Genomic DNA, 26,661 nt, shown 5'->3' on the forward strand with positions numbered 1-26,661 from the left:
TTATTATAATAAGATCCCTTTCTGACATCACAAGGGGAGCCAAATTTCAATGAGCTATTTTTTCACATGCTATGGTTTACCAAAACTAAGTTACTGGAATCTTTTTCACATTTTCTAGGTTGACAGAATCACTGAAGACCCAATTATAGCACTTAAACATGGAAAAAGTCAGATTTTCATGATATGAATGTTAAAAAATAAAACAAAATTGTGTTAAAACATGAAAAAAAAGATTTTATTTAACACATCCTCTAATTACATCATACTGCAACTTATGAACAACCTGAATGAACTGATGAAGTAAAAAAGTTTATCAAAGTTTAGAGAATCAAACAGCATAAAGAGAATCTAAGATTTCAAAAAGAATAACATTCAGAAATGAATACATGTCATTGTACATATACAGCATGTGTGCTTGATGATCATGTGATTGTGATTAATAGCTTGTATGTGGTATCATCAAATAATAATTTATCCATTAATGTCAGTGCTCTATAGAAGATGATTTTATCAAATAATTTAGTAACGATTTTAAAGGAAACATAATCAATTTCAATATTAACAGAGAGTTTTAAATAAAGTTTTATATTTCAAATAATTGCTGGTAATGAAGTAAATCGCTGACATTTGTGACCCAGGACCACAAAACCAGTCAAAACTCACATGGGTATATTTGTAGCAACAGCCAACAGTACATTGTATGGGTCAAAATTATTGATTTTTATGCCAAAAATCATTAGGATATTAAGTAAAGATCATGTTCCATAAAGATATTTTGTGAATTTCCTACCATAAATATATAAAAACATGTATTTATCATTAGTAATATGTGTTGCTAAGGACTTCATTTGGACACCTTTAAAGGCGATTTTATCAATATTTATATAACAATAACAACAATATTTATATGATTTATATGATTTTGGCCAAATATCCTATCATAACAAACCATACATCAATAGAAAAGCTTATTTATTTAGCTTTCAGATGATGTGTAAATTAAAAAAAAAAGGTCTATAGGGTCACATTCATTTCCAGATTAATATTTAACTCTTTGAAACCCACAATGCAGGTTTATACAGTAGTAGAGTTTTACTCTTGAATTGATATGAATAACACTGTGAGAAATTCAGACACACACGTGTGTATACTGTAGGACTGAAACTGAAGATTTGTTTTGTTTCTAGATTATAAATATGTCTGACTGAATGTCACGTGTGTCAATTTACTAAGATTACATTTATTAAGAATAACATTAATCGTTCAGTCAAATGAATACAAATGTAAAAAATCCCCAACTTTCAGTCTAATAAGAAGATATATTAAAAACATGTCAGGTATGTGTTTGTCTCTATGATGACGAGTCGGATGATGTCACTGTGGGCTCAGTTTGGTATGATGTTGTTCATCTGGTCAAGGTTAATGAAGAACTGTAAAAGCTGTGATGTTGAGTCTGTATAAACCTGTATCATCAGTTAGATGTATCTGAATGAACACTGTTTGTTCCTTCTATAGGAGATGTTACAGAAGATGGAGTCACAGCATCATGCCAGCCACCGTTACCCTAGAAAGAAAGTTTACAGTGAGTCACATTAAGATTTTAGGAAAATGATCACATAAGGTTAAAAAGTAGCATTGCATCTAATGTTGTGTACAGTCCACTGCTGATGTAACCTATTGTAAATAATATACATTACTACTGTATTTACACTGCTAAACAGAATCTGCTATAAGAGATAATGTATAGGCAGCAGGTTGCTATCGCATAATAAGCCCAAGCAAAGAAAAGGGTCTTGTATCACATCGAAGGAGCTTATTTCACAATAACAACTGACTGCCTGTTCATTATCCTGCTTATTACACGACTATTTATCTCATCAGTAAAGTAAGAAACATTAGATATCTTTCCCCATCACTGATAAGTTATTTCATCAATTAGGTGAGTTTTTAAGGCAATCTATATTTCTGTTATTATCCAGCAGGTGGTGCTCTTACCCAACTTATAAAACACTAAAGCATCCACTGATCCAAAAACAGTAAAAACTCTCTGTATGTTTTGATCATCACTCTGAATCTGATCAACATTTTGTATTTTTGAAGAAATTACCCATATTTGAGAAGTGATAAAAAAGAACAAATGAAGATAGTATGAAACATTTTTTTTTAAAGGAGAGGGTCCGTTCTTTCATTTTATATATTTTATGTTTATATATCTATAGAAGAAAAGTTTTCTGGAAGGCATTACACTTGTGACAATCACAAAAAAATGCTGGTGCTGACTGGCAACTTTTTTTCAAAAACACTGGTGGGGAAAGAGTTAATTATTCATTTGAAATATTTTATTAGCTCATTTTTAATGAAAGCAGACCATTCGCCAAGAAAACCTGTTTACTTTCGGTTTTAAGATGTGAAGATTTCATGAACACACTATTTGGTTAAATCATTTGTAAGTATAATCTCATATGTTATTAACTCTTTCCCCGCCATTGACGAGTTATTTCATCAATTAAAGGTGCAGTGTGTAAATTTTAGTGGCATCTAGTGGTGAGGTTGCGAACTGCAACCAACAGCTAAGTCCACTGCTCATCTATCGCTTTTGAAACATATAGAAAAGCTACGGTAGCCGCCACCGTACAAACATGTCATCTTTGGAGACAACTTGGTAAAAAAGTTTGTCAATTAAGGGCTTCTGTATGAACATGGCGGCACAAAATGGCGGCTTCCGTGTAAGGGGACCCCCGTCTATGTAGATAAAACGTCTCATTCTAAGGTTATAAACACATAACTGTTCATTATGAAAGGTCTTTATACACCACTGATAATATAGTTTTATATATTATTTTGCATTTCTGTCAAGAGACCCTTCTAAAAATTACACACTGCCCCTTTAAGAGAAAGCATTTGCATAAAAAAAACTGTTCCTGATGAGGTTTTATGTTAATCTGTAATATCGCGATTATCCATTAGACCTATTACCCAATTTATAAAAAAAATGAAACAAAAAAAATGATTTACTAATTTTACACTCTGTGTGTTTTAATAATCGTTCTGAATCAGATTTTTAAACAAAATTCCTTCACAAAAATGCAATTGTTTCAGCTTTTTGCTAGAAAATACCCATATTTAAGAGTTTATAAGCAGATAAAAATATAGATAGGATGAAACATTTTTTTTCCCCTGTTTTGTTTGTTTATTATTTGTTTGAAAGCAGAGCCGTGTAATAAACACAAATAAATTACATTGACATCCAAATTCTCCTGATTGAATCACTATGGATGATGATTTTCTTCTTTCAACGCTGTTAGAAGATTTGTGCGTCTTTATTCTGCCATGTGGTTTAACAGATAAATGAACCTTTAGTGCTGTAACTCCAGATCGACTCCTTTATAAAACATTTCCTATCTAAGAAGACGCTCTTCACATCTGTACACAGCTGCAAGCAATTTCATTCTCATATTTTATATGATATGATAAGAAAGTGGCGTGTGAATTCTCTCAGAGAAAGAAAGAGATGATGTGCTTCAGTATAAAGGTCTGGAGCAGTGCTTGGTTTCTTAGTAATGTATGTTGAAAATAAAAATGGATGTACTTTAAAGCCTGCACACGGCCCATGCACAGATGATAATATTAATATAAATCCATATATTATATTAATCTTTGCCTTTTAAAAAACTTCAAAATCTTACAGACTTAATCTCCGCTGTCGTCTTTGCGCGGATGGATGTTTGATCAGGGTGACGTTTTTCTGAATGACTCCTGCTGGGATGAGATTATCTGTTCCCTTTAAACATCACATCACATCACACGTGTGTACTGCATATCCATTTGAGTTTGCACACAGTTAAATGCATTTCTTGCCTATAATATTCACATTTCAAATGAAAGATTTATCTTTAGCAAACCTACATTTAATCCATGAGGGCTATAAAGTGGATTTCCCCGCAGACCATCACTGTAACCCAATGACTGACTGATACTGTGACGTATGGAGTCTCCCTGCAGACAAAACACACATTACACACAACACCGTACACAACACATTTAACATTCATTATGTGTGTGTGTTACCTGTGTGTGTCCTGTACTGGTGAGCTGGGCAGACTGGTATGAGTTTCCATTCAGACTGGTCAGATTCATGAATACATCTCCATATGAACCTGAGGAACCTGCAGACACACAGAGAAACATTCAAGCATCTAAAACACCTGATTTGGGGATTTGAATGACTTGATTTAGTGCAATAAATGCAATAATTATAAAATGTCAGATGATGTGTTGAGTTTGACCACACAAGCTGAATAGAGAAAGAAGAGATGATGAACATTGAGAGGTGTCATACCAGTGAACATGCTGTTTAATAAAGGGGTTTTATCTTCTGCTGTATCCAACTGAAACTCTTCATCTTTCATCTGAAATCCTGCACAGGGAAACGTCAGATTTAAACCAAACCTTCATCTCTTAAAATTGAGACACAAACACTGAGCATTCATGAGGATTAATATTTGCTTGCAGTCTTTAAAAATACTTTCAAAAACATAGTAAGCTGCCTACATAAGAGACATTTTAACCACAAAATAAAGACAGAATGCTTTAAAAATAAGATTGAATTCTTGTTGAAGTCAAAGCCTTATGATATTAAATTCTAAAATGACTGTATGTAAAGGAAATGACAAAGCTAAGAGATTAAATTTGCATAAATAAAGTAGAAATGTTTGGTGAGAATGATCACATTAACAATAGTCCAGTCTCTGTTGTAGTGTTAGATTGAGATGAAGATGTTGTTTTGTTGTTTACCAGAGCCGGGTGTTGATGGTGAGTTAGTTTGACTGTTCTGTACGGCTGCTGCTACGGCCTGGGTTGCTGTTACTGCTGTTTTAGCAGCGTAGAGATTCGCCTCTTCCTGAAATTTACCAATATTCTTCTTATAGCGAATACGTTTATTACCAAACCAGTTAGACACCTGAGAGAGAGAGAGAGAGAGAGAGAGAGAGAGAGAGAGAGAGAGAGCAGGTGAATCTCATGTGTAAAGTCATATATTTTTCAACTAAATAATCTTGTTCTTACATAACATAAAACTGTTTTCATTACAGAAATAAAACAGGCAACATGTACAGTAGATCTTACATCAACATCTTTAAATGTGTGTTAACAGCATCTGTTATTTTCAGATTGTATAAAAGTGTAAATGGACCAAACAACAATCATGCTTCTACAAACTCAGATATATTAAAATCACAGCCACCCTGAGCAATATCTCCTTCATAAAATGAGTCCAAACACACCTTTAAACTGCCGAAAGAAGCGTTCAAGAGGTGCAATAAAAACACCTTGCTGATGTCATAATCTTGAGATCCATTAGAAGACAGCCAGGAGAAATAAACCAAGTGTGAAACAGTGTGTATAGATGTCCACAGTGAAGTGTAAATATATTTAGTCATTTTGACGTTGGGTTTTGACGTCAGTATGATGTTGGGTTTTGACGTCAGTATGATGTTGGGTTTTGACGTCAGTATGATGTTGGGTTTTGACGTCAGGGTGACATTGTGTTTTGATGTTAGTATTATTTGGGGTTTTGACATCACTGTGACGTTAGGTTTTGACGTCAGTATGACGTTGGCTTTTCACATTAGTGTAGCGTTGGGTTTTGACGTCAGTATGATAATGGGTTTTGACGTCAGTATAATGTTGGGTTTTGACGTCAATATGACGTTTCGTTTTTGACGCTAGTGTGACGTTGCGTTTTGACGTCAGTATGACGTTGGCTTTTTACATTAGTGTAGCATTGGGTTTTGACGTCAGTATGATAATGGGTTTTGACGTCAGTATAATGTTGGGTTTTGACGTCAAAATGACGTTTCGTTTTTGACGCTAGTGTGACGTTGCGTTTTGACGTCAGTATGACGTTGGCTTTTCACATTAGTGTAGCGTTGGGTTTTGACGTCAGTATGATGTTGGGTTTTGACGTCAGTATAATGTTGGGATTTGACGTCAATATGACGTTTCGTTTTTGACGCTAGTGTGACGTTGCGTTTTGACGTCAGTATGACGTTGGCTTTTCACATTAGTGTAGCGTTGGGTTTTGACGTCAGTATGATGTTGGGTTTTGACGTCAGTATGATGTTGGGTTTTGACATCACTGTGACGTTGGGTTTTGACATCAGGGTGACGTTGGGTTTTGACGTCAATATGACGTTTCGTTTTGACGCTAGTGTGACGTTGCGTTTTGATGTCAGTATTAGAGTTCTCAACGGGTCGGGCTGGCCCGACAAACCCCGCGAATTCGGGCCGGGTTTGGGTCAAAAATATAAGCAACTGAGTCGGGTCGGACCTCAGGCTTAATCTTTTACGCTCCGTGAAAAAAATTATTAATCATCACTGCTGTTCACCGTAAAGAAAGTCTGGTCTGGCTGCTGCAACATGCATCACAGAGAGGGGCGGGGGATAGCAATAAGCTCCGGGGTGGATCAGCAACGGATCCAGACCGAAGCTGCCGGCTTCAGAGCGGATCCACTTTAGAGCAGATCCGTTGCGGATTGCCCCAGAGCTTATTACTATCACTGCGTGCACGCCTGTTGCCTGGAGAAGAAGAGATGGAGAAAAGTAAACTTGCCGCAGGTGAATTCACCATTGCTTGCTACTACAGGAGAAGCCGCTGGCTGGGTACATGTTTGAGTTATTTTTATTTATTATTGTGTGATTTTTAGGCATATTTATATAGCCTATATTTAAAGTTTATTGTTTCAGTTGTTTGTATTGTTAAAATGCGTGAACATTAAAGCTTGGTTTGAATTTCCGTCTGCTGGTCATGATAGCCTACTACGTGTATGAGAAAAAAAAGGCGGGGGGTGGGGGGGGGGGGTTTCGGTGGCGTCGGGCCGCGGGTCGGGTTCGGACAGATAATTCACGTTGATGTGTCGGGTTACATCGGGTCCGGGCTTTAAAAGCCACGGGCCGGGTCGGGTTATAATTTTAAGGCCCGTTGTGAACTCTAGTCAGTATGACGTTGGCTTTTCACATCAGTGTAGCGTTGGGTTTTGACGTAGTATAATGTTGGGTTTTGACGTCAGTATGACACCCTTTGGTCTTGTCTCGGTCATGAATGTCTTTAGTATCTGACTTATCTTGGCTATATATTGTCACCTTCCTAAACTAATTGCCTAAGTCATTTTTTCAGGTTTCTCAGAAAACACAAATAAATGGAACTAAGATCAGAGGTTGAGTAGATTTGTCTTCTTCTTGATGCAGCTGACATTTAGAAAACCTTGTAAAATTGCTTGTAAAAAAGTCTCAATGTCTTTTGACGTAGGGAAAATAAAACAGCCTAAAATATTTGTGTCAAAAAAGTTTAGGAAGGTGACGATATGCATACAGTATGTGTGGTAAAAATCCAATGTGCACATAAATGCCTCCATCATAGCCGAATCAAACTGCTGAATAAATGACTGCAGTATATAATGTAATGTTTGTTATTTAGCTGCTAATCAAACACGGACAGACAACAGTGCAGACAGACAGATGTTTAGTGACGTACCTGTGACACAGTGATGCTATTTGCCTTCCCCTAAGGGTAAAAACAAAAGGGGCTTTGTTTTACAGAAACGACTACCTGTACAACCCAGCACACGCGCTACAAAAACAACACATCATCTCGATAGTCTTCCTGGAGCTCAATTGGCAGAGCATCACGTTGGCAACGCAAAGGTTATTGAGTTTGATAAAAGCATCTGACAAACGCATACATGTAAAGGTAAGCTTTGTCCATCTCCAGGTTCAAATAGCATTGCGTGAAAGTCATAAGCCAGTGTGATCTTAACTTCATTTTAAAAGAATTGCACCTTCACAGTGTCACAGACCATACAACCACACAAACATGTTCGTTTCAGAAACCGCTCTCCGCTGTCATCTTCTCACCTGTGAAACTGTGATGGCACACTTTTTAGCCAGCTCTTCTTTAGCCTCCTCGCTGGGATACGGATTACTGAGATGAGAATAAAAATACTCGTTCAAAATCTCTGTCGCATGCTTGCTGAAGTTACGCCGTTTCCTCCTGAGGAACACAAACACAGAGAAATCATCAGTACATAATGCTCTTTAAGCTGAATTAAAGGAATAGTCCACCCTAAAAAAAATGTATATCTCTTTCCCCGCCATTGAGGAGTTATCTCATCAATTAAGAGAAAAAGCTAATGACACTGAAGCATCAACTGATCCAAAAACAGTAACTCTGTGTATGTTTTGATCATCGCTCTGAATCTCTAACAAAAGTCCTTTACAAAAATGCAATTATCTCTATACATTTTTGAGACCCATAATTGAGAGGTGATAAAAAGAAAACAAATGAAGGTACTATCAAACGTGTTTTTTTGTTTGTTTGAAAGCAGAGGGTCTGTTCTTTCATTGATATATTGTATGTTTATATATTTATAGAATAACATTTTCTGGATGGCATTTCATTTTTGTTAAAATTACGTAAAAAAAAATGGATTCGGAATCCAATCTAGGATCAAATCGTCACTTTGTGTTGTTCAAAACTTTTTTGTAAAATTGGGATTTGATTATTCTGATCCGAACAGAAGGGGGGATTTCAGGAACACACATGAAATAAAACATCTAAAAACATTTTACTAAAACTTAAAAACTTGCAGTTAGTCCACAATACAACATTTCTATCATATTTATAAAAATCTAATAATGTTTAGAAATTCATTTCTAATAATTATAAATGTATCATTTTTGTCAGTTCAATCCTTATAATGGTAAAGTATAACATTGGGCTTAAACCTTCCAGTAAATTAAGAAAGAAAAAAGTCCCTCATACAGCAAACAAAAATATTTAACATTTAATTTGAACAAAAGTAACTTTAGTTGTCATTTGGCTCTATACAGTATATTGATCACAATATAGAGACCAAACAATCAAAAGTAGTTTTAACAACCGGCATCAAATGTAAACTACCAGACATTTAGCCTCTTTATGACTTAAAATGCATGTGTGACTTTTTGTGTTTCAAACAACAGCACATACAGTAAGTTTGTCTGGATGTGGGAGTATTTAGCTTTAAAGCATCAATATTTCCACATCACCCACTCGATCACACTCACTTATTTTTTAGCACCTTGACGAAGCCACACTTACACAAACACATACAAGTGCAAAAACAAAAATAACAATAATAGCAATCAATCTGGATTCAGCAGATTTGTATAACCAAGTAAACGCCTTTATTGCCATCCTTGCTTAGAATATAATCATTGAATATATCACTTCATTTCTTTCTCATGTTAATTATTTTGTAACATACATAAATCTTAATTGACTGATTGATAATCTGACCTGGCGTCAAGGAATCGAGATCTGAGGATCATGACAGCCTCACAGGTGCTCTGCTTCAGTTGCATTTGGATGGAGCTGAACTTGCGATGGATGATGTTCACCATGCGCTCGATCTCTTTGGGCGAGACGGGACGGGTACGAGACTGCTCTCTCAACAGGTTCATCACATGAGAGGTAAATTCATTGCATGCCTGTCAACCAATCAAATTTCACATAACTAATAACGCCTCAGTGTTTTATCAAACCTCATGTGAAATATTTTACAAAACCACGCTGCTGCTCACACCTGCTCATATTTCTCCAGTTCTGTGTGGTAGATCTGTCTGATCTGGGTGAGTTTGGCTCTGTAGTCCGAGTGTTCGATGGAGTTATCGGCTCCGACCCCCAATGCTGCTGTTGCCGCGGTGACCGCTGCTGCCCCGCTCCCTTTCTCCGGTCCAGACACGCCCTCCGCCAGCAGCATGTTATCCAGACGCATGAGCTGAGCGTCGGGTGGATCCTCGTCCTGACCGCTGCGAACACTGAGACCTGAGAGAGGAAAATAATCTTTACCTTTCATTATATTTAGGTGCATCTTTATAATGACAGAAAGTTGATTTCTTGGACAACTCTCTCTTTAAGAGTCATGATGACACACTGTTTGTCATAAGACTTCAGGAGAATGATATAATATGAGAAATGCTATGATACAATGTTTTAGTTGTTTATAGACATACATGTGAGAAGGGGAAGTTCATGGAAACATGCTAAAACTTTATAGGGGTGGTTTCCCAGACAGTCCCAGACTAAAATGCATTGACATATTAACATGTACTGGCTGTCATGAATAAGAAATTAGTCTGACGGTTAATTGCATAATAAGTTGTGATGATTTATGATGATTAATTGTCTGTTTTATTGCTTTAATTCTCATACATTTTTTGTTTGTTCATGAAATAATTTTCACACATTGTTGTGATTATTTAAAATTAAATATTTTGCAAGGTTTACTTGGCGGTAAATATTACTACACATAAAACATATTTAAAAGGAATTATTTAATGAATATGTCTTTCAAAAACTGAAAATTCTTCATAAGAAATAAACACAAAGTGTCTGAAAAATAACTGAAAATAAAAATGCAATCTAAACTGACCAGAACAAGTCTTAAATAGTAGCTAATCCTACTAAAGTCATATAAGTACTGGACCACATGTCTGTAGTGGCTGAAAAAAATTAATTCCTTACAGATCCTTAAGAATAGCTTCCCTGACTTCTCTAAATTTGAAATTGCTTGTTTGAAAATGTATGTTTTACCTGCAGTTACTACTGATAAAAGTTTTGCAGCATTTCTTTAAATGCTGTTTTTTTTACAATGTATTGAATGGCTTTCCACTGTATCACGTTACACTGTCAGTTAAGGAGCACCATCTGATACGATCTTGTTAATACAGGTGCTGCAGCTCCCCCTTGTGTTTTTAGAGAGATGTACAATCATTGCGGTGATCTGAAATCATTTCCATGAGGTCAAACAATTGAGATGAGACGATTATGTATTAATTTTGTGACAGCCCTATGTATCAGTGCCATTTTTTTTGTCTGAAGAACACCTGTTTTGCCTAGTCCTGGATTAATCTAAACCCTGCCCTGTAGGCAGAAACCTAAAGCTCATGTGCTCAGCTGATATAACTTATATAAAAGTCGATGAAGACTTGAATTTCTATATTTGTTGAAAATGTATATGCTGTGTAAAATTTGACACCACTATGCTACAGTAGCTGTGTTTTCATTACCCTTTATATTGTATTGGAAACACGGTAATTTCACATAAACTCCCATATAATCACAAAAACTTTTTTACGCTTGGGTGACGTGGTGTTTCAGGGCGGCAACTCAAAAAAGGAATCTATGTACGTTTTTTTATATTTACAGCAGGTCACCTGACGTGTGTAAAATTAACATAATTATTCTTTAAATGTGACGAGGTATGTTTAATTGTAGGATAAGACAGAAGAGTGAGGTGTGTTTGACTCTCTGTATGCTTTCCAGTCATTCTTGCAGTATTTTCATCATCCACACGTTGGTCTGCGCAACGCCGTATGAAGTCGAACACGCTTATCGCGAGACAACAAAAATACGCTTTAGTTGCATAACATCGTTTAATGGAAACGCCATCATTTCACTATAGTTTTTGTTGAAAACAATGCTAAAGTTTTGCACAAATTTTTAATGGAAGTGTGACATCATGAGGGGCTGTTGGGTCATTGCTATGATGTTGCTAAGGTGTTCTGGGTTCTTGTCAAGGTGTTGCTATGCTGCTGCCACTGTGCTCAGGTCAGCCCATACACCAGAGATCTCAAAGATCTCAAAATAAACTAAAGTGCTTCTCATCAGATGTTTACAAATTATGACATTGACAAGAATTTATACACCAATACTTTGATGTATATCTGTTTCATGATTTTAGCAGAAACATCTCAGAGAACAACTGAAGTAAAACAGCAACATCTGAGCAATAAAACAGACCTGTGAACAAACACAGCGTCTCATTCTCAAAGAAGACGACATTACTGAACACAATGGGCTCTATCTTACACCCGGCGCAATGCAGCGCAATGCGCGACGCAAGTGTCTTTCGCTAGTTTCCACCCTTATTTTCACGTTTAGCGCCGCGTTGTTTAAATAGCAAATGCATTTGCGCCCCCTTTGCGCCCATGGGCGTTCTGGTCTGAAAAACGAGGTGTGTTCAGGCGCATTGTTGGCGCGTTGCTATTTTGAGGCAACTAAAATAGACTACGCCATTGACCAACAAAAACCTGGTCTAAAGTCTAAAGTCAATGGCGCAATGTGTTTTATGTTATTTAAAGAGCGCATTAGTAAAATGCGCCTATAAACGGGAGGACAACGCGGGTTTGCTTATCACAATGTACATGAATGCGCAGCAGCACAAAACTGCTTTTAAAGATGACAGATTAAAGGATTGAATGTAAAAGATTATTATTGAGTCTCTTGGACATTATTGAGGACTTATTATGAGACGTTAGAAGGCGCAAAGAGCTGCTTCACCTGCAGCCTGGTAAGTAAATAAATGCTTTGCTTTAAACAAATGCGTCTGTTTTTAAATGTTTTTTTTTAATGCTACCCGACGGATTTATTGTATATGATATACCTGTGGATATGGCGAGATGAGAAACATTTGTAAGTAATGCTTAAAAAAAACTCTTTGCTAAAAAAACCGCTGTCCAAAGTGCTGAAACGTGAGGAGAGCCGTTTGTAATTTATTTAAAAATACTTTATTTTTAAAAAAAAGGAGATAGATTACAAACCTTATATTGCATACTTGTAAATTATGTTTTGATGATATTGGATAGTCATACATTTAAAGCAATTACAAGCCTGCTTTTTACTTCCATGACTAAAAGAAAACGGGTTTTAAAGGTTTTAATAAAAAAATAACAATTTAAATATAAGGGAAAAACAACACAATTATTTAACATTAATCTTAAACTGGGGATCTTCTTCCTCCGCTTAGTTTTTCAGTTTACAAAGTCCGTCATCTAAATAGGGATTAGACATAGCGCCAGCGCAACTTGCTTTTAAAGGGGATGAGAGCTCAGACTCTCATTGGTTTACTGCACGTTATGCCCAAAATACTCCCATTACAATAGGACCAACCCTTTTCGACCATGCGCTCGGCGCACAAACCATTTTTCCCGTCGTTAAAATAGCAAAAGTGGATTCGGACACGCCCATTTAGACGTTGCGCTGTGCGCTTTAGACAATGCGCTTAGATCGTTAAAATAGGGCCCAATGACTGAAATAAGATACAACATCTACGCACTGCCCTCCAGGAACACACACGCACACACACACACGCGCGCACGCACGCACGCACGCACGCACACACACACACACACACACACACACACACACAATCTGTTCATGAGGTCGATGTAAGATGACATTTAAAGCGCTGCAGTCAGGCAAAGAAATGCAGGATGTTAGAATAAAATCCAGGATAAATTCTGAATCAGATGATCTCACAGGACTGCATGATTTCATGTTTTGCATGTTTTTCGTAATCTCGTTTTAATTTGGTCTCTTTTTCTTTGGTCTCGCAATCATTTTTAATGGCAACAAAATGGCAAATGTAAAAACATTCACTATTCAGACCGCAGGCATGGAAATGCAAATTCAGCACAGAGGGCATCACATGAAATACATCTCAAAGAGATCCAGCAGTCGTCAAATTATTCAACGTGGACGGAACGAGAACAGAACTGACACAACGCTACAGCATGTGTATATGTGTGGTTGTGTACATGAAAAAGCTTGTTAAGATTTGAACAAACAAACCTAATACAGACAAATGTGCATATAAATCTCCTGCATCCTTTATTTTTATGAATGTTACCTTAAATCCTGCGTATTAAAGGAGAAGTGAATTTTATAATGTTTGACTTTCAGATGATAAAGAAAGAAAGGCTCAGTTGTGCAGGTATTATTACCCCAGTGACGAGACAAAGGTACACATTTAGCACACGGGAAAACACAATCTAACAACCTGACTCACAACTAATACTTAATCAAACACTTATTTCTCATACTGACTATCTGATTGGGGATAAAACAGCATTGACTAGTTTGTCACACGCATCTATGCTGATACAGCACACACACTATACAGGCATAAAATGAGTAACATTAAACGTCACAGCACCTTTTATATACAGAAACTCACTTGCCATACTCTGAACACAAACAGTTAAAACAGAATGTGAATGGAATTGTATTGGGATTTGGATCCTAAAAGAGTAAGAATGTACAGTTTTGGGGTGTGTCCTTTAAAATGCAAATGAGTTGATCTCTGGACTAAATGTCAGTGCTGTGGTTGGATAGTGGAGATTAAGGGGCAGTATTATTATAATAAGATCCCCTTCTAACATCACAAGGGGAGGCGAATTTCAAGAGCTATTTTTTCACATGCTTGCAGATCTTTTACACATTTTCTAGGTTGATAGAAGCACTGGAGACTGAATTATAGCACTTAACATGGAACAAGTCATCTATGATTTTCATGATATGTGCCCTTTAATAACTACTAGAAATACAAACAGTTGATATAAACATAAGCAGAAGTGCATCAATGTTTCAATGCAGTTTATCTTGATGAGTAAAATGAAGACTTTTAATATTTTTCCATCATCACTTGTGCGAGTCTGTGATCTGATGTTGGGATGGGCAACAAACTATTTCAGTCATGTGAACTTTAGTTTAAATGGTCAATATTTTGCTTTATTCAAGATAAAATGTTGAAGCGCTCGATCATTATAAATGAAAGATTCTGCCATCATTTGTTAAACGGTTTTAAAAGATTTGCAATACAGCCCAGTTGTCCATTTTGCTTTATGATACTATTATCTTTGGACCTTGACAGCTATCTACTTTCATTGAATGAAGGTTTCTGTAGATCTTAAATTGAGAAGTAGAGGTTCTTCAAGAAGAAATAAGTAATTTTATGTTAAACTGTTTCTTTAGCAGTCACAGCAGAAGTGAAGACCTTCAAAATAAATCTAATCCAAAGCTCTCAAATCTTCATTTACAAGTCTAATTTGTTCTGCTTAGTTTCCACGTTGAGCAATGACAGTTTTATAAAAAGAGTTTTAAAGCTGGAGTTACTGTACGACTGGAGGAACCTGTGGGTGGTTTTGGATCTTCTCACAGAGCAAAACGAATCCTTTAAGCATATATTTGACATGTAAAGACTCTCTCTCTCTCTCACAAACACCACCTGCTCTTCACCGACACAAAGCTGGCTTATAGACACAACAAAAAACATCAGAAAAAGACACATGCCAGGTGAATTCTAGGAAAAGAATTGCTTGGCTTTTACTATAAAAAAGTGTGTTTGTGGTTTAAGGTTCATTAATTGCTCATCAGAATTATTTTTAAATATGAATCGGTGCCGATTATAAAGGATGGCATCATTTACAAACATATATAACATTATTTAGATAAGCAATAGTGGTCTGTAAGTGTTCCTGTAATCTCATCCGTCTCTCTTCTCCACCGCAGAACAGCTGCAGTTTAATTTGTGTGTAATGACTTTAATTAAGAGCACTAATCATCATGAATTATTCTCACAGAAATCAAAGAGATATAAAAACAGCTCCTGGTGTCTTTAATACACAACACACTGGAGTTAAGCTCTTAAACACATCTCAAACTCTGGAGATTAAACATTATTGTTTCATTTGGGTGTAATATAAGCTGTCTCTATTAATCAATACTCTAAAATCCAAAAATAAAACATGTTTGCCGGGTGGACAACCAAAATAGGCAAAGTGGGTACAAAACTAGTCCAAAAATAGCCTATATTTTTCCAGTAAAACCTGGTTAATGTTATTCCAACATGATTTCAAAATTTTTCTGCGTTGAACTTTCATCACAGATTTATTTTCAATCTCAGACTTTCAACTCTACAGTACACAACACCATGAATGATGTCCAGCTGAGAGGATGTGAGACAGGTTGCCGATAGCAACAGATCAATTTAGAATTTTGTTTTCATCTTCAAAATCATTTTGTCTTTGAGAAGTCATTACATCCTCACTGCTGCTAAACACAACATCCAAAAAACTCTTTACAAGAGAGAGATATTATACTGTATCACCAAACACTGTCTGAAAATACACAATCCAAACTGATACTATACACAATATGAGATCAGATATCATTTATCAAACACAAGATGTCATAATAACACTTTCTGTTTATAAGCACATGGAAACTCTGTATTTCTCTCGTCAGGCCTTTTGAAGTCAACATCCTAAATAAATATAAACGTTAAACATTATGAGGCGGTTTCCCGGACAGTGTTTACATTAATCCAGGCCTAGGCATTAGTTGTTTTAGGACATTTAAGTCGTTTTTTACAAACATACCTTACAAAACACAATACTGGTGTGCATCTTAAGACAAAACAATGACACTCATCATATATGTTAAAATATGTCAGGGCAAGCTGTTTTTAAAAATTAAAGCTGCTCAAACATGCATTTTAGTCTGGGACTAGGATAAGCACTGTCCGGGAAACCGCCCCTAGATGAGAACATGTACATGTACTGTGGATTCGTTTTATAAACCATTTTTAAATAATATTATTCATGCTGTTTTCTGAATCAGGATTAAACGGTAAACAGCAATTCTGAGCAGCAGCCAGTTAGATGAATGCAATGCTGTCTCATTATTCACCTCATTAATTGTGTGTTAATTATGCTAATGAGCCTCTGGACTGCTGTTGAAAGTATTGTGTTTATTGTGTTAATGTCCCATTAGGAAGCATTTAAGCCAAGAAACACAGACCACTCGTGACATTATTCAAGACAGACCAATAAGACTAGTCACACCAGACACAACACAACAGGACATCTTTTAAAAGATCAACCAGCCACCAAACCAAGTAAAAATCTATTTTTTGGCTGCTTTCCCACTCTTTACTTACATACATTGATGTAAATTTGTGATCAAAGCAATATTTTTAGCACATGGTGTAATTTTGCTTCCACTGTATGGTCATCTACAGATATTTCAGAAGACATCCTCAACCTTACATCAAAGTCAAGGACATACAGTATTCAACAGATCCTTCTGTGTAAAGCTGTAATGCTACTCTATTGCGTCTCATTAGTCCTTTATACACAATGCATCTGGGATTTGTTCTGGATTGTTAGATTTTTGATTTATTTACACTGTCAATGATTTTCCGGAATCTGTGTGCATTCACACACATGTCCAGTTCACAGAGGACATCTGAGACAGACAGGTTCGATGCTCATCCCACCACCGATCCACCTGATGCCCATCCTCATGCTGACTGCCCAACAACAACTGACCACTTCATTGTGCACCTGCAGTGATGTTAAATTGTATAGCATTCATCCATTATCCTGTATGACATTGCATTACATGCGAGCAGCCGCTATGCTTATAGGATTTTGATTCTCTCTCCCTGTCTCGTCCTCAAACCCAATGAAACTAAGACTAACAGATCCAGTTTCTGCTGCCGTGAAGCTCATCACACCACCAGCCCTCCTTTATAGTGATGTCCAGCTGATGTCTGACCACTTTAATTTCTAACATTTTCTAGTATAGTATTTAATATATAGGGCCAGATTTACTAAACGAGACAAATAAGCGTGAGAGCGCAATTACAAAAAAAAAAACCTGCAGATGGGAGTGGTAATTTGAAGGCGTAATAAGGGTTTTTATTTTATTTTTATTTACTTTTAATTGTTATTTATTGATATATTTTATGCTGTTACTTTATGTTACTGTTCTTATGATGTCCTTTTAGTGTTGTTTTATTGTTGTTTTTTATTTGTCTGTGTGAGGAACTGTGAACTTGCCACTGAAACCTAATTTACCTAAGGGTACAAAATAAAGAAACTTGAACTTGAACTAATATCTGCACGTTATTTACTAAAAAGGCACACATTACATAACACAGTCTCATCAGCTGATTTCCATAATGACCAACACAATCTACTAAGAGCAGCACAGATTAGTTCAGGATCGGAAATAATCTGAGCTGATGAGGTGCTGGTGATCTACTAACACCTGATGAGCTTGAGTTCAGCACCACAGAAAGCGGAAAATTTGGGGTGTGAAATAACAGCTAATGTTTAAAAGTCACAGGACACTGAAAAGAAGTGGAGGACAAAAAAATGAATGTTTACAGGAAGTTTTGAAACGTCTGCTATTGTGTGACTTCTCCTAGTGACTCCTCTTTTGTTTACTTTAGCAAATAAAAAATAACATGGTTTGGCAACAATATTTTTGAATAATTTGTTACAAATAGGGGCGGTTTCCCAGACCAGGATCAGCTTAATCCAGGACTAGGCCTTAGTTTAATTAGGAAATATAACTAGTTTTAACAAACATGCCTTACTAAAAACATTACCTGTGTGCATTTTGAGGTAAAACAAAGGGCCCTGATGTATTTTAAGATATGTAAGTGCAAGTTGTTTTCAGTTTGGAGAGCTCTTAAAGGTGTTTAAGTCTAGAACTAGTCTAATCCCTGTCCGGGAAACCGCCCCATAATGTTAAAAAATAATCTGCCTTGTACAACACGCTCTTTGATCTCTGTGATGCCAATCAGCAACAATTGTCATTTCAAGCACAAAGATGCTTTTTCAGCATTAAATAACAACGCAAATACAGTAATATCACACGTGCAAACATTAGTAAATCGCGTGGCATGAATAATTTAAATAATCTCCTCCCATAAATTTTGCTTCTGAAAGGGAATCTCCTAAAAATGCAACTGCAATAAGGTCAGTAGACCAGACCATTTCAGCGCTTATCATCCACTGCGCATCTTTAGTACTGACAGTTGTTATTTAATGCCAAAATGATGGTTTGTGCTGGCGCAAGCTTTTAGTAAATCTAGCCCATAGTATTTTTTAATATGTAGTATTTTTTGCTACTGGATCGGCTAAGTCTGCCCAGCGACAACCAACCGCTTCTTTTAACTTAAATTTTTCCCCCCTATAAATTTACATAAAATTATATACAATTTAACATATTAGTATCTTTCTATAGGATTAGCTATGTTTGTCTCTCTCTCTCAAGGGTTTTTTTTCTCCCAAGGACTTTTTTCCCACATGGTTTTTCTCCTAGGAGCCCTTGGGAGTCATCAGCTTAACTTAAAACTTTCTTTTATAAGTTACATTAATACTCCACTCACTAGGTTTAATGCTTTTATTAATGTAAAGCTGCTTTGAAACAATTAGTGCTATATAAATGAAATTAAATAAAACATAGTATTCACTATGTTCTTTATAGCATATTTATAGTATATATTAAATTCAATAATATATTACAGTAACAGCAGTATGTTGCAAATGTGTTTCTATGTTACGGATCGCAGCTGTCAGATGAGAACTGGCCTGAGGTTTTGTGTTGATGTGTCGTTCTCTGTTGACTGCTAGACATACACATCCATAATCTACATCTATATTACATGTTTACTTTCTATTTACAGACTGCAAATGATGACCAGAAAACAAATCAGATGTATAAAAAATAAAAGGGACAATTTATATTTTACATTTGACTTTAAAGCAAAGTAAACCACACATCCTCATTAAGTCTCTCTTATGCGCCCACTCAATGAGGGTCCATAAATTAAGAGAGGGTTATCTATCATACAGAAATATGCTGTGTGTGATGTGGATTAATTCATTATGGCTGTCTGGGTGATATATAACAACCACTCAATAGGTTCAAGAGTACAGAGGGGCAATTAAAGCCGTCGGGCCAATCGAGCGGATATCAGCATCTTTTAACAAACACTCGAGAGGCACAGAGATTTATGAGCACTCTTCATTAACCAAATCAAATGATATAATATGGTCTCGGGCTCATAAAAGTCATGCACACGAGTCCTTTACAATCATAAAATATATATACCCATGTATGTGATGACATAAAGGGAAATACTTTCTGATATGCTCTCTTTCTCACAAGCTGTAAAATCCTCTGTTTTAATTTTACTATTTAGACCTCCTGTACTTTAACAATCGAAAGAAAAAGTCCTGCATGTTGACCCCTGCTTATTTTTGAAATGTACTCCTGTTTGGTGTTAAATACTATAAGATATCTGTAAAATAACTTTCTCTTGGGAAAGAGAGAAAAGAAAAGCTGCATATTTCAGTCTACAACTAGAGAACATGTATTTAACAATATCTAATGTGCGATTGTCCTTTAAAGAGCTGGCTAGAAACAAACACCTACTGATGACTGTAATCCACCACATTACAGTAAAACTACATAAGAGCATGAATATGATCAATGACAGTTCACACTTTATCATGTTTAGATGTTTGTGAGCGAGCACCGGCAGTGTCTGGTCAGTGACTTCGGTCACAGCGAGTTGTCAGATCTGATAAACGAGTGCCGAGCTGTTCAATTTCACATTTCATCCTCGTCATATCCGCGGCCGGTGATCACGCGCCACTGACCTGCGGAGGGCGAGCGAGAGGATATTGATCAAACAATTATCTGCTCACCGCTCATTTGATTTTCTATTTCAATTACTGGTGGCGAGGACGAGAGCGGAGAAGATCACACTATTGATTTCTCTTCTGTCCTGGAGATTGTGAAACTCATGCTGCTTTAATGACACTGCAGACGTTTGCAGGACTGTTGAGAGACTTCACTTTTATCATTCAGTCTTTTGTTATAATTATGTGTTTAAGAGGAGAAACAGGGTGTAAAATGTGATGGAAATTTTGTCCATAAAAATTAGAAAAATCCTGGAATGTTTTCCTCAAAAAACATAATTTTTTCTCGACTGAACAAAGAAAGACATCAACATTTTGGATGACAAGGTGGTGAGTAAATTATCTGGATTTATTTTAAGAAAATTGACTAATCCTTTAAGGCTGTCCCATAGATGACTGGTCACCAGGCCCTCGTGTTAAAATCCCACAAACCTCAAGTGCTAAGTGAGCAAATCCATCCTGAGAGTTTCACAGACTGATAGAGAGTCATAAACCAAACCTGATAAATAGAGATATAAAAGAGTGGAAAAAGAAGAAGTGCAGCGTGAGAGAATCCAGTCCAGTGTGTTACTAATGTATATGATAAGAGTTTATGAGTTTACTTTATGTACACACACACACACACACCAATTACAATATAAAGATGGTTTTCATATGAAGTCTTAAAATGCATAAAGTTTTATGGTTTCATTTGCTGTCTCACCTCAGAAAAATAAACCATTTCATAGAACTTCACCAAAATGGTTTTGAATAAAATATCAGTTTCTCCTCAGCAGCACATGAGGGTTAGTTGTCTTATTATGGCTGTAAAAATACTGATTAAAATGTCATTTCTCTGCAGCACCTCACATTCTGTCCTGATATATCTGCTCAACAGCATATGTGGGATTAAGATAGAGAGATTATTACCAAACTATTACATTTTTGTAAAATTTTCCCAGCCATACAGGAGCACTGCCTTGAAGTGACCCACGCCATATCTAGAAATGTGCTGAATATTTGCATTAAAATGTCTATAGAAAGAATGAGACGATCCTAGATATTCCCATTCTCATCAGCTTCACCACTCAAACAATTTGCCCAAGATGTGCTTAACATTACAGTTTTTTCGATTGCTAAACGACAGTGAGCACAACTGGAGCTACATGTGCAAAACTCTTACTACAGTCTGCACAACCAAAAGTCACCTGAACACAACTCTTAACACATGACTCAAAACAGCTCAACACTAAACACAACCCTCACTGAGATAACACACACTGTCACTCACAACACACTGAGAGGAAAAACACTAACATCAAACACCAATACACAAAATACTAACTTGTTATCTTTACAGATTGAACAATTTCAGTGACTTCATACAAAGTAATGTTTTCTTCAAAGAATGATTTATTTATTGATTTATCACATGATTTCTTTAAATTTTTAGAACATCATAATTCTTTAAGGTAAATGAAAATTAGCAGTTTGCTTCAGTAGTCTGGAGTAATTTGCGGAATTACAGTAATGAGAAAAAAAAGGTAGAAACTAAATGTACATGAATTTTATATATATGAAATATATATATGAAAATATGAAATTGCAATCAGCAGTGTTTGAAAGGCACAAGGCTGAAATCAATTGTGTTTTGAATGTGTGGTTCACAGTTTTGACAGCAGTGTTTTAGCATTTGAACAAAGTGCTGTAAATCCACAGTGTTGTGCAGGTTGTGTTTAAAGTCATGGGATAAGTGTGTAGAGTTTTGAAAACTGTTTTCAAGCAATGAAAAACCAACTAGAGTTTGGTCCACATGAACTGCTGCTGTGCAGACTGTAGTTAGAGTTTTGCACATGTGACTCCAGTTGTGCCCACTGTTGTTTAGCAATCAAAAAAAACTGTAATAATCATAAATAATTATGATTGGTGCATGACTCCACTGCAGTACAGAAAGAAAAGAAATGGTTTGTTTAAATCAATAATAATCCAACCTTGTCTATTTTCCAGGAGACACTGAAACCATTTGGTATGCTCTCTGACTGCCCTCTGTCTGCTCTGTGGCTGCTCTCTGGCTGCTCTCTGACTGCTCTCTGGCTGCTATCTGACTGCTCTCTGGCAGCTCTCTGACTACTCTCTGGCTGCTTTCTGACTGCTCTCTGGCTGCCCTCTGGCTGCTCTCTGGCTGCTTTCTGACTGCTCTCTGGCTGCCCTCTGGCTGCTCTCTGACTGCTCTCTGGCTGCTCTCTGGCTGCTCTCTGACTGCTCTTTGGCTGCTCTCTGACTGCTCTCTGGGTGCTGTCTGACTGCTCTCTGCTGCTCTCTGGTATGCTTTCTGACTGTTCTCTGGCTGCCCTCTGGCTGCTCTCTGACTGCTCTCTGGCTGCTCTCTGACTGCTCTCTAGCTGCTCTCTGACTGCTCTCTGGCTGCTCTCTGGATGCTTTCTGACTGCTCTCTGGCTGCTCTCTGACTGCTCTCTGGCTGCTCTCTGACTGCTCTCTGGCTGCTCTCTGACTGCTCTCTGGCTGCTCTCTGGCTGCCCTCTGGCTGCTCTCTGACTGCTCTCTGCTCTCTATAAATGTCACTTTTTAACATGGGCAATGTGCAGCTGTTTAAAGAGGTCCAGAACAGACTCCAGATTCATACTGAGACCAGAATTACATTGTGTACAGTTACCTCCTATAAACCACTCAGACCAGCCAATGAACATCCATGCAAACCCAAAACACACAAGAATCCACTCAGCACATCAGAATAGCAATACCCTGGGATTCACACTGAACTCACTTGGACATCCTAAAATGACATCCAGCCACCTGCTGCAGACATTTATTTACTTTTGTTGTAATTTAAATTTTTCTCCAAATTAAATCTCACTGCAAGATATGCAATACACTGATTCATTTATGATTCACTGATTCATTAGCCCTATGTAAGATTGCCTCAATACTGAAACGCTCCCAGTGGACATCAGAAGTGCTTTACTGTACTTACTTTACTATATGAGCCACGTCTGTAAATCAAACTAATGAAACAAATGCATTTACTTTGCCTTTACTTAAAGATGACGATTGATTTTGTGGATTGAGAGATATATATATACAAATATGCATACACTGCAAAATGGTGTTTGTAGAAAATACAGCAAACTACAGTTAAGGTGGAGCTATACTAACTAGTTAAATAAGTTAAATGAGTCTCTTGTCATAAATAATAAATGTTTTGCATTGATTTTACACAAGCAGAGTTTAAAGGCCACTCCTCTGATGGTATTTTACAATTTAAACAGCCATTTGTGATTACTGGTTTACACTTAGTAAAAAAATGTCCAAAGCTAATCTGCATCATTTAAATAACTAAAACAGCTACAGAAAATCATACTATGATCAAACAGCTTCTTTTAAATTTTATAAAGTTGGAGAAAATAATAATTGTTTCAAAAATAGATGCGAGTCGTGCAAATGTACTCCTGTTGTTCATACATAGCCTAAACATTGGTTTCTTTTTTTAATAATCTGCATGTGAGATAAAAAGAGATCTGTATTTACAAATTTCCAACTTAAACCTTTCTCATATTCAGATCTCAAAAAGTGGGTCTCTCTTTGAACATTTAAAACTCATGAAAAAAAAATTCTATTGCAAATGAAATGTCGACACAATAATCTCTTTTGTGCACGTACGGTTTTATCTAACCGTCCATCCAGGCTGATAAAATCACATATATTTGCTAAATGAGTACAGGATGCAGATATACCACAGTGATTATTACTAAATACCAGAAGTCATCAGAAGCAGAGCTCTTATACAGATGCATCAATACTACAGACACCAGATTCTTCTTACAGTGTGAATTTAACAGCAGCAGGTGTTTAGGTGTGGACACGATACCTGTTTTCTCTTTAATTTCACACAGCACACTGAACAGAGCCGGCTTCATTCTGTGACAGTTCAGTCCATGCTTTCTGTAAAAACAAACAGAAGAGTAATAGTACAATGAGACGACCCTCCTGAGACTGTGAGAGCTGTTATAGATTGCAATAAAGCTTATAATCTGATGTGTATTGTCCCCATGTGACCACTATAAGTATGCATACTTACCCAGCTAACCATTTTTTGTTCTCAAAATGTTCCCCTAATGTTAGTTTTTAGTTTCCAGAACGTTATTTTCCAAGGTTTGTTTTTTTGGTTAGCCAAGAAAGTTTTCACGAAAAAAGAACGTTATTTTTAGGTTAGGTTAACGCTCTTCTAATAATGTTAAGGGAACGTTATGGGAACGTTATTTCATGGTTCCAAAAAAACCCATTAGAGAACATTCTGTATAAGTTATTTTTAGGTTTTTTTACATAACCACCATGCAACGTTATGGGAACGTTATTTTATGGTTCCAAAAACCCATTAGAGAGCGTTCTGTATAAGTTATTTTAAGGTTTTTTAAATAACCACCCTGCAACGTTATTAGAACGTTATTTTATGGATCAAAAAAAAACAAAACATTAAATAGCGTTCTATTAAGTTATTTTATTTTTAAAAATAACCACCATGAAACGTTATGGGGACGTTATTTTATGGATAAAAAACATTAAAGAGCGTTCTATACAAGTTATTTTTATTTTAAAAAATAACCACCCTGCAACGTTATTAGAACGTTATTTTATGGATAAAAAACATTAAAGAGCGTTCTATACAAGTTATTTTTTATTTTTAAAAATAACCACCATGAAACGTTATGGGGACGTTATTTTATATTTCCAAAAATCCCCCCCCCAACAAAAAAAACATTAAAGAGCTTTCTGTATAAGTTATTTTTAGATAACCACCATGCGTTATGGGAACGTTATTTTATGGTTCCAAAAAAACATTAAAGAGCGTTCTGTTAAAGGGCGTTAGGCTATTTTTTTAAAAAGCCCCCCTTCAACGTTGTTTTTATAAAAAATAATCAAAAGATAACCAAAAACTAACGTTAGAGAAACGTTAAACGTTAAACTTAATGACACAACTTTAATAATTGTTGGACACCAGCATCACCAATGTAATGTGTTATGAGTTGTGGTGAAACTAACTTTGCTTGAGCCTCATCCAGGCTCTGGTCGGTGATGGTCATGATCTGATGTAGAATATCTCCAATCTCGTGTTTGTTTCTTGTGCCTCCTCCATCAGTGCTGGGGTGTCCAGTGAGGGTCACACCGCCCAGACTCTGCATTAAATGCCTTTGATCGTCCATGCTTTAAATCCACTCGACGCTGTCCAAGAACAAATCACCTACATAAATACAGATGATGGATGCGTCCAGAGTGCGGAGTGAGGCAAAAATGAATAAAATAAATCTTTGAGGGTTCCCTCACTATCAGGAATCGTCTTCTCGTTCACTTCTCCTTCACTTTTAATTGTTTTTCAATCTGGAGTTCATATTGACGCGCGTTATTCCTTAAGATCCTGTGATAGCAGAACTTCAGAAAGCCTCCATCATCTCACATCATCAGGTCCATCAAGAGAAGATATGATGGATGTTGACTCTAGTGAAGGTTTGTCTTTCCAGTGTTTTTTTTCTTCCTGTTGATGCTATAGGATAATACAGACAAGTGGTTAAATCCTGTTCAACTGAGTGATCTATAGCAGAAGTGATGGTTGTGTGTGGATTCCTGTGGTTCTCGTGCACAGCTCGCGCTGGTGATGATGTACGTCAGTGTGAAGACCGACGGCTCCGCCCACCCGCGGCGCACGACCCTGCATCTATCTGCTGCTGTTATATACATTACGTGCAACCCAAAAGATAATACATATATATATATATACTACTCAATATTTCTGAACGGGCAATTAAAAAATTAGTAAATGTGGTCGTGTGATAGTAACCGGTTGATTCAAGGCAAAGGTAACCAGTAAAATGTTTTTCTGATTATTTATTTTTGCACTTTCTCAAAGCTTTATGGTGTATAATACATAGGCTAAATTTTGCGCTAATGGTTTATACTGTTTAACTGCACACGTCGTTATTGATTTACAGCAACAGCGAAGAATCGAACGACTACAAAAGTTCCTGTATTTTTTACAGTCCTGAAGATGTTTGGCACAGATCATCTCACCTCACGATTCTTGTATTTCTGAAACAAGTGTGAGAAACATTAACATTTGATGCAATTTGAAAAATAATTTAATTTAAACATAGATTTTCGATATCATTTCGTTTAGTCATATTATTTGTTGTTTTTTACTTAGTTAATATATTCATAAATGTTATAATAAATAATTTATTTACTTAATTAATATTAACTAAATTTAAAATATCTTTTTCATGATTGGACGGA

The 26,661-nt window shown here is 36.4% G+C and overlaps 1 protein-coding gene and 1 long non-coding RNA gene across 3 annotated transcripts; one reads left to right on the top strand and one right to left on the bottom strand.

The window, feature by feature from the left end:
- Positions 1-955: 955 nt before the first annotated feature.
- pbx3a (pre-B-cell leukemia homeobox 3a) lies at positions 956-26,077 on the bottom strand. 2 transcript variants are annotated; one of them, XM_055198124.2, is made up of 11 exons: positions 25,417-26,077; positions 24,245-24,318; positions 9,621-9,862; positions 9,335-9,525; positions 7,912-8,047; positions 7,532-7,561; positions 4,795-4,960; positions 4,340-4,417; positions 4,069-4,166; positions 3,907-3,996; positions 956-1,564 (listed from the first exon to the last, which is right to left on the bottom strand). In XM_055198124.2, exons 1-11 carry the CDS (start codon positions 25,575-25,577, stop codon positions 1,472-1,474), a joined length of 1,359 nt encoding a protein of 452 aa, XP_055054099.2. In that variant the 5' UTR covers positions 25,578-26,077; the 3' UTR covers positions 956-1,471. The 2 variants fall into 2 exon arrangements, with proteins under 2 accessions (XP_055054099.2, XP_055054100.2); XM_055198125.2 differs by lacking the exon at positions 7,532-7,561 and having other exon boundaries at positions 25,417-26,073.
- LOC141358973 (uncharacterized) lies at positions 7,586-9,775 on the top strand. Its single transcript, XR_012365565.1, has 3 exons — positions 7,586-7,747; positions 9,346-9,508; positions 9,639-9,775. It is a non-coding gene; the product is annotated as an uncharacterized lncRNA (long non-coding RNA).
- Positions 26,078-26,661: the final 584 nt, after the last annotated feature.

The sequence above is a fragment of the Misgurnus anguillicaudatus genome, chromosome 22 (genome assembly GCF_027580225.2).
Source record: "Misgurnus anguillicaudatus chromosome 22, ASM2758022v2, whole genome shotgun sequence".
Lineage (NCBI taxonomy): Eukaryota > Metazoa > Chordata > Actinopteri > Cypriniformes > Cobitidae > Misgurnus > Misgurnus anguillicaudatus.

Coding starts and splice junctions, on each gene's coding strand:
- pbx3a (XM_055198124.2), bottom strand. CDS start 25,577: ATGGACGATCAAAGGCATTTAATGCAGAGTCTGGGCGGTGTGACCCTC. Junction 9,863..24,244: donor TGAAATTAAAGAGAAAACAG/GTATCGTGTCCA, acceptor TTCCTCTCTCAG/GTCTCAGTGTTCGCAGCGGT. Junction 7,562..7,911: donor GTGCCATCACAGTTTCACAG/GTGAGAAGATGA, acceptor TTTTACCCTTAG/GGGAAGGCAAATAGCATCAC.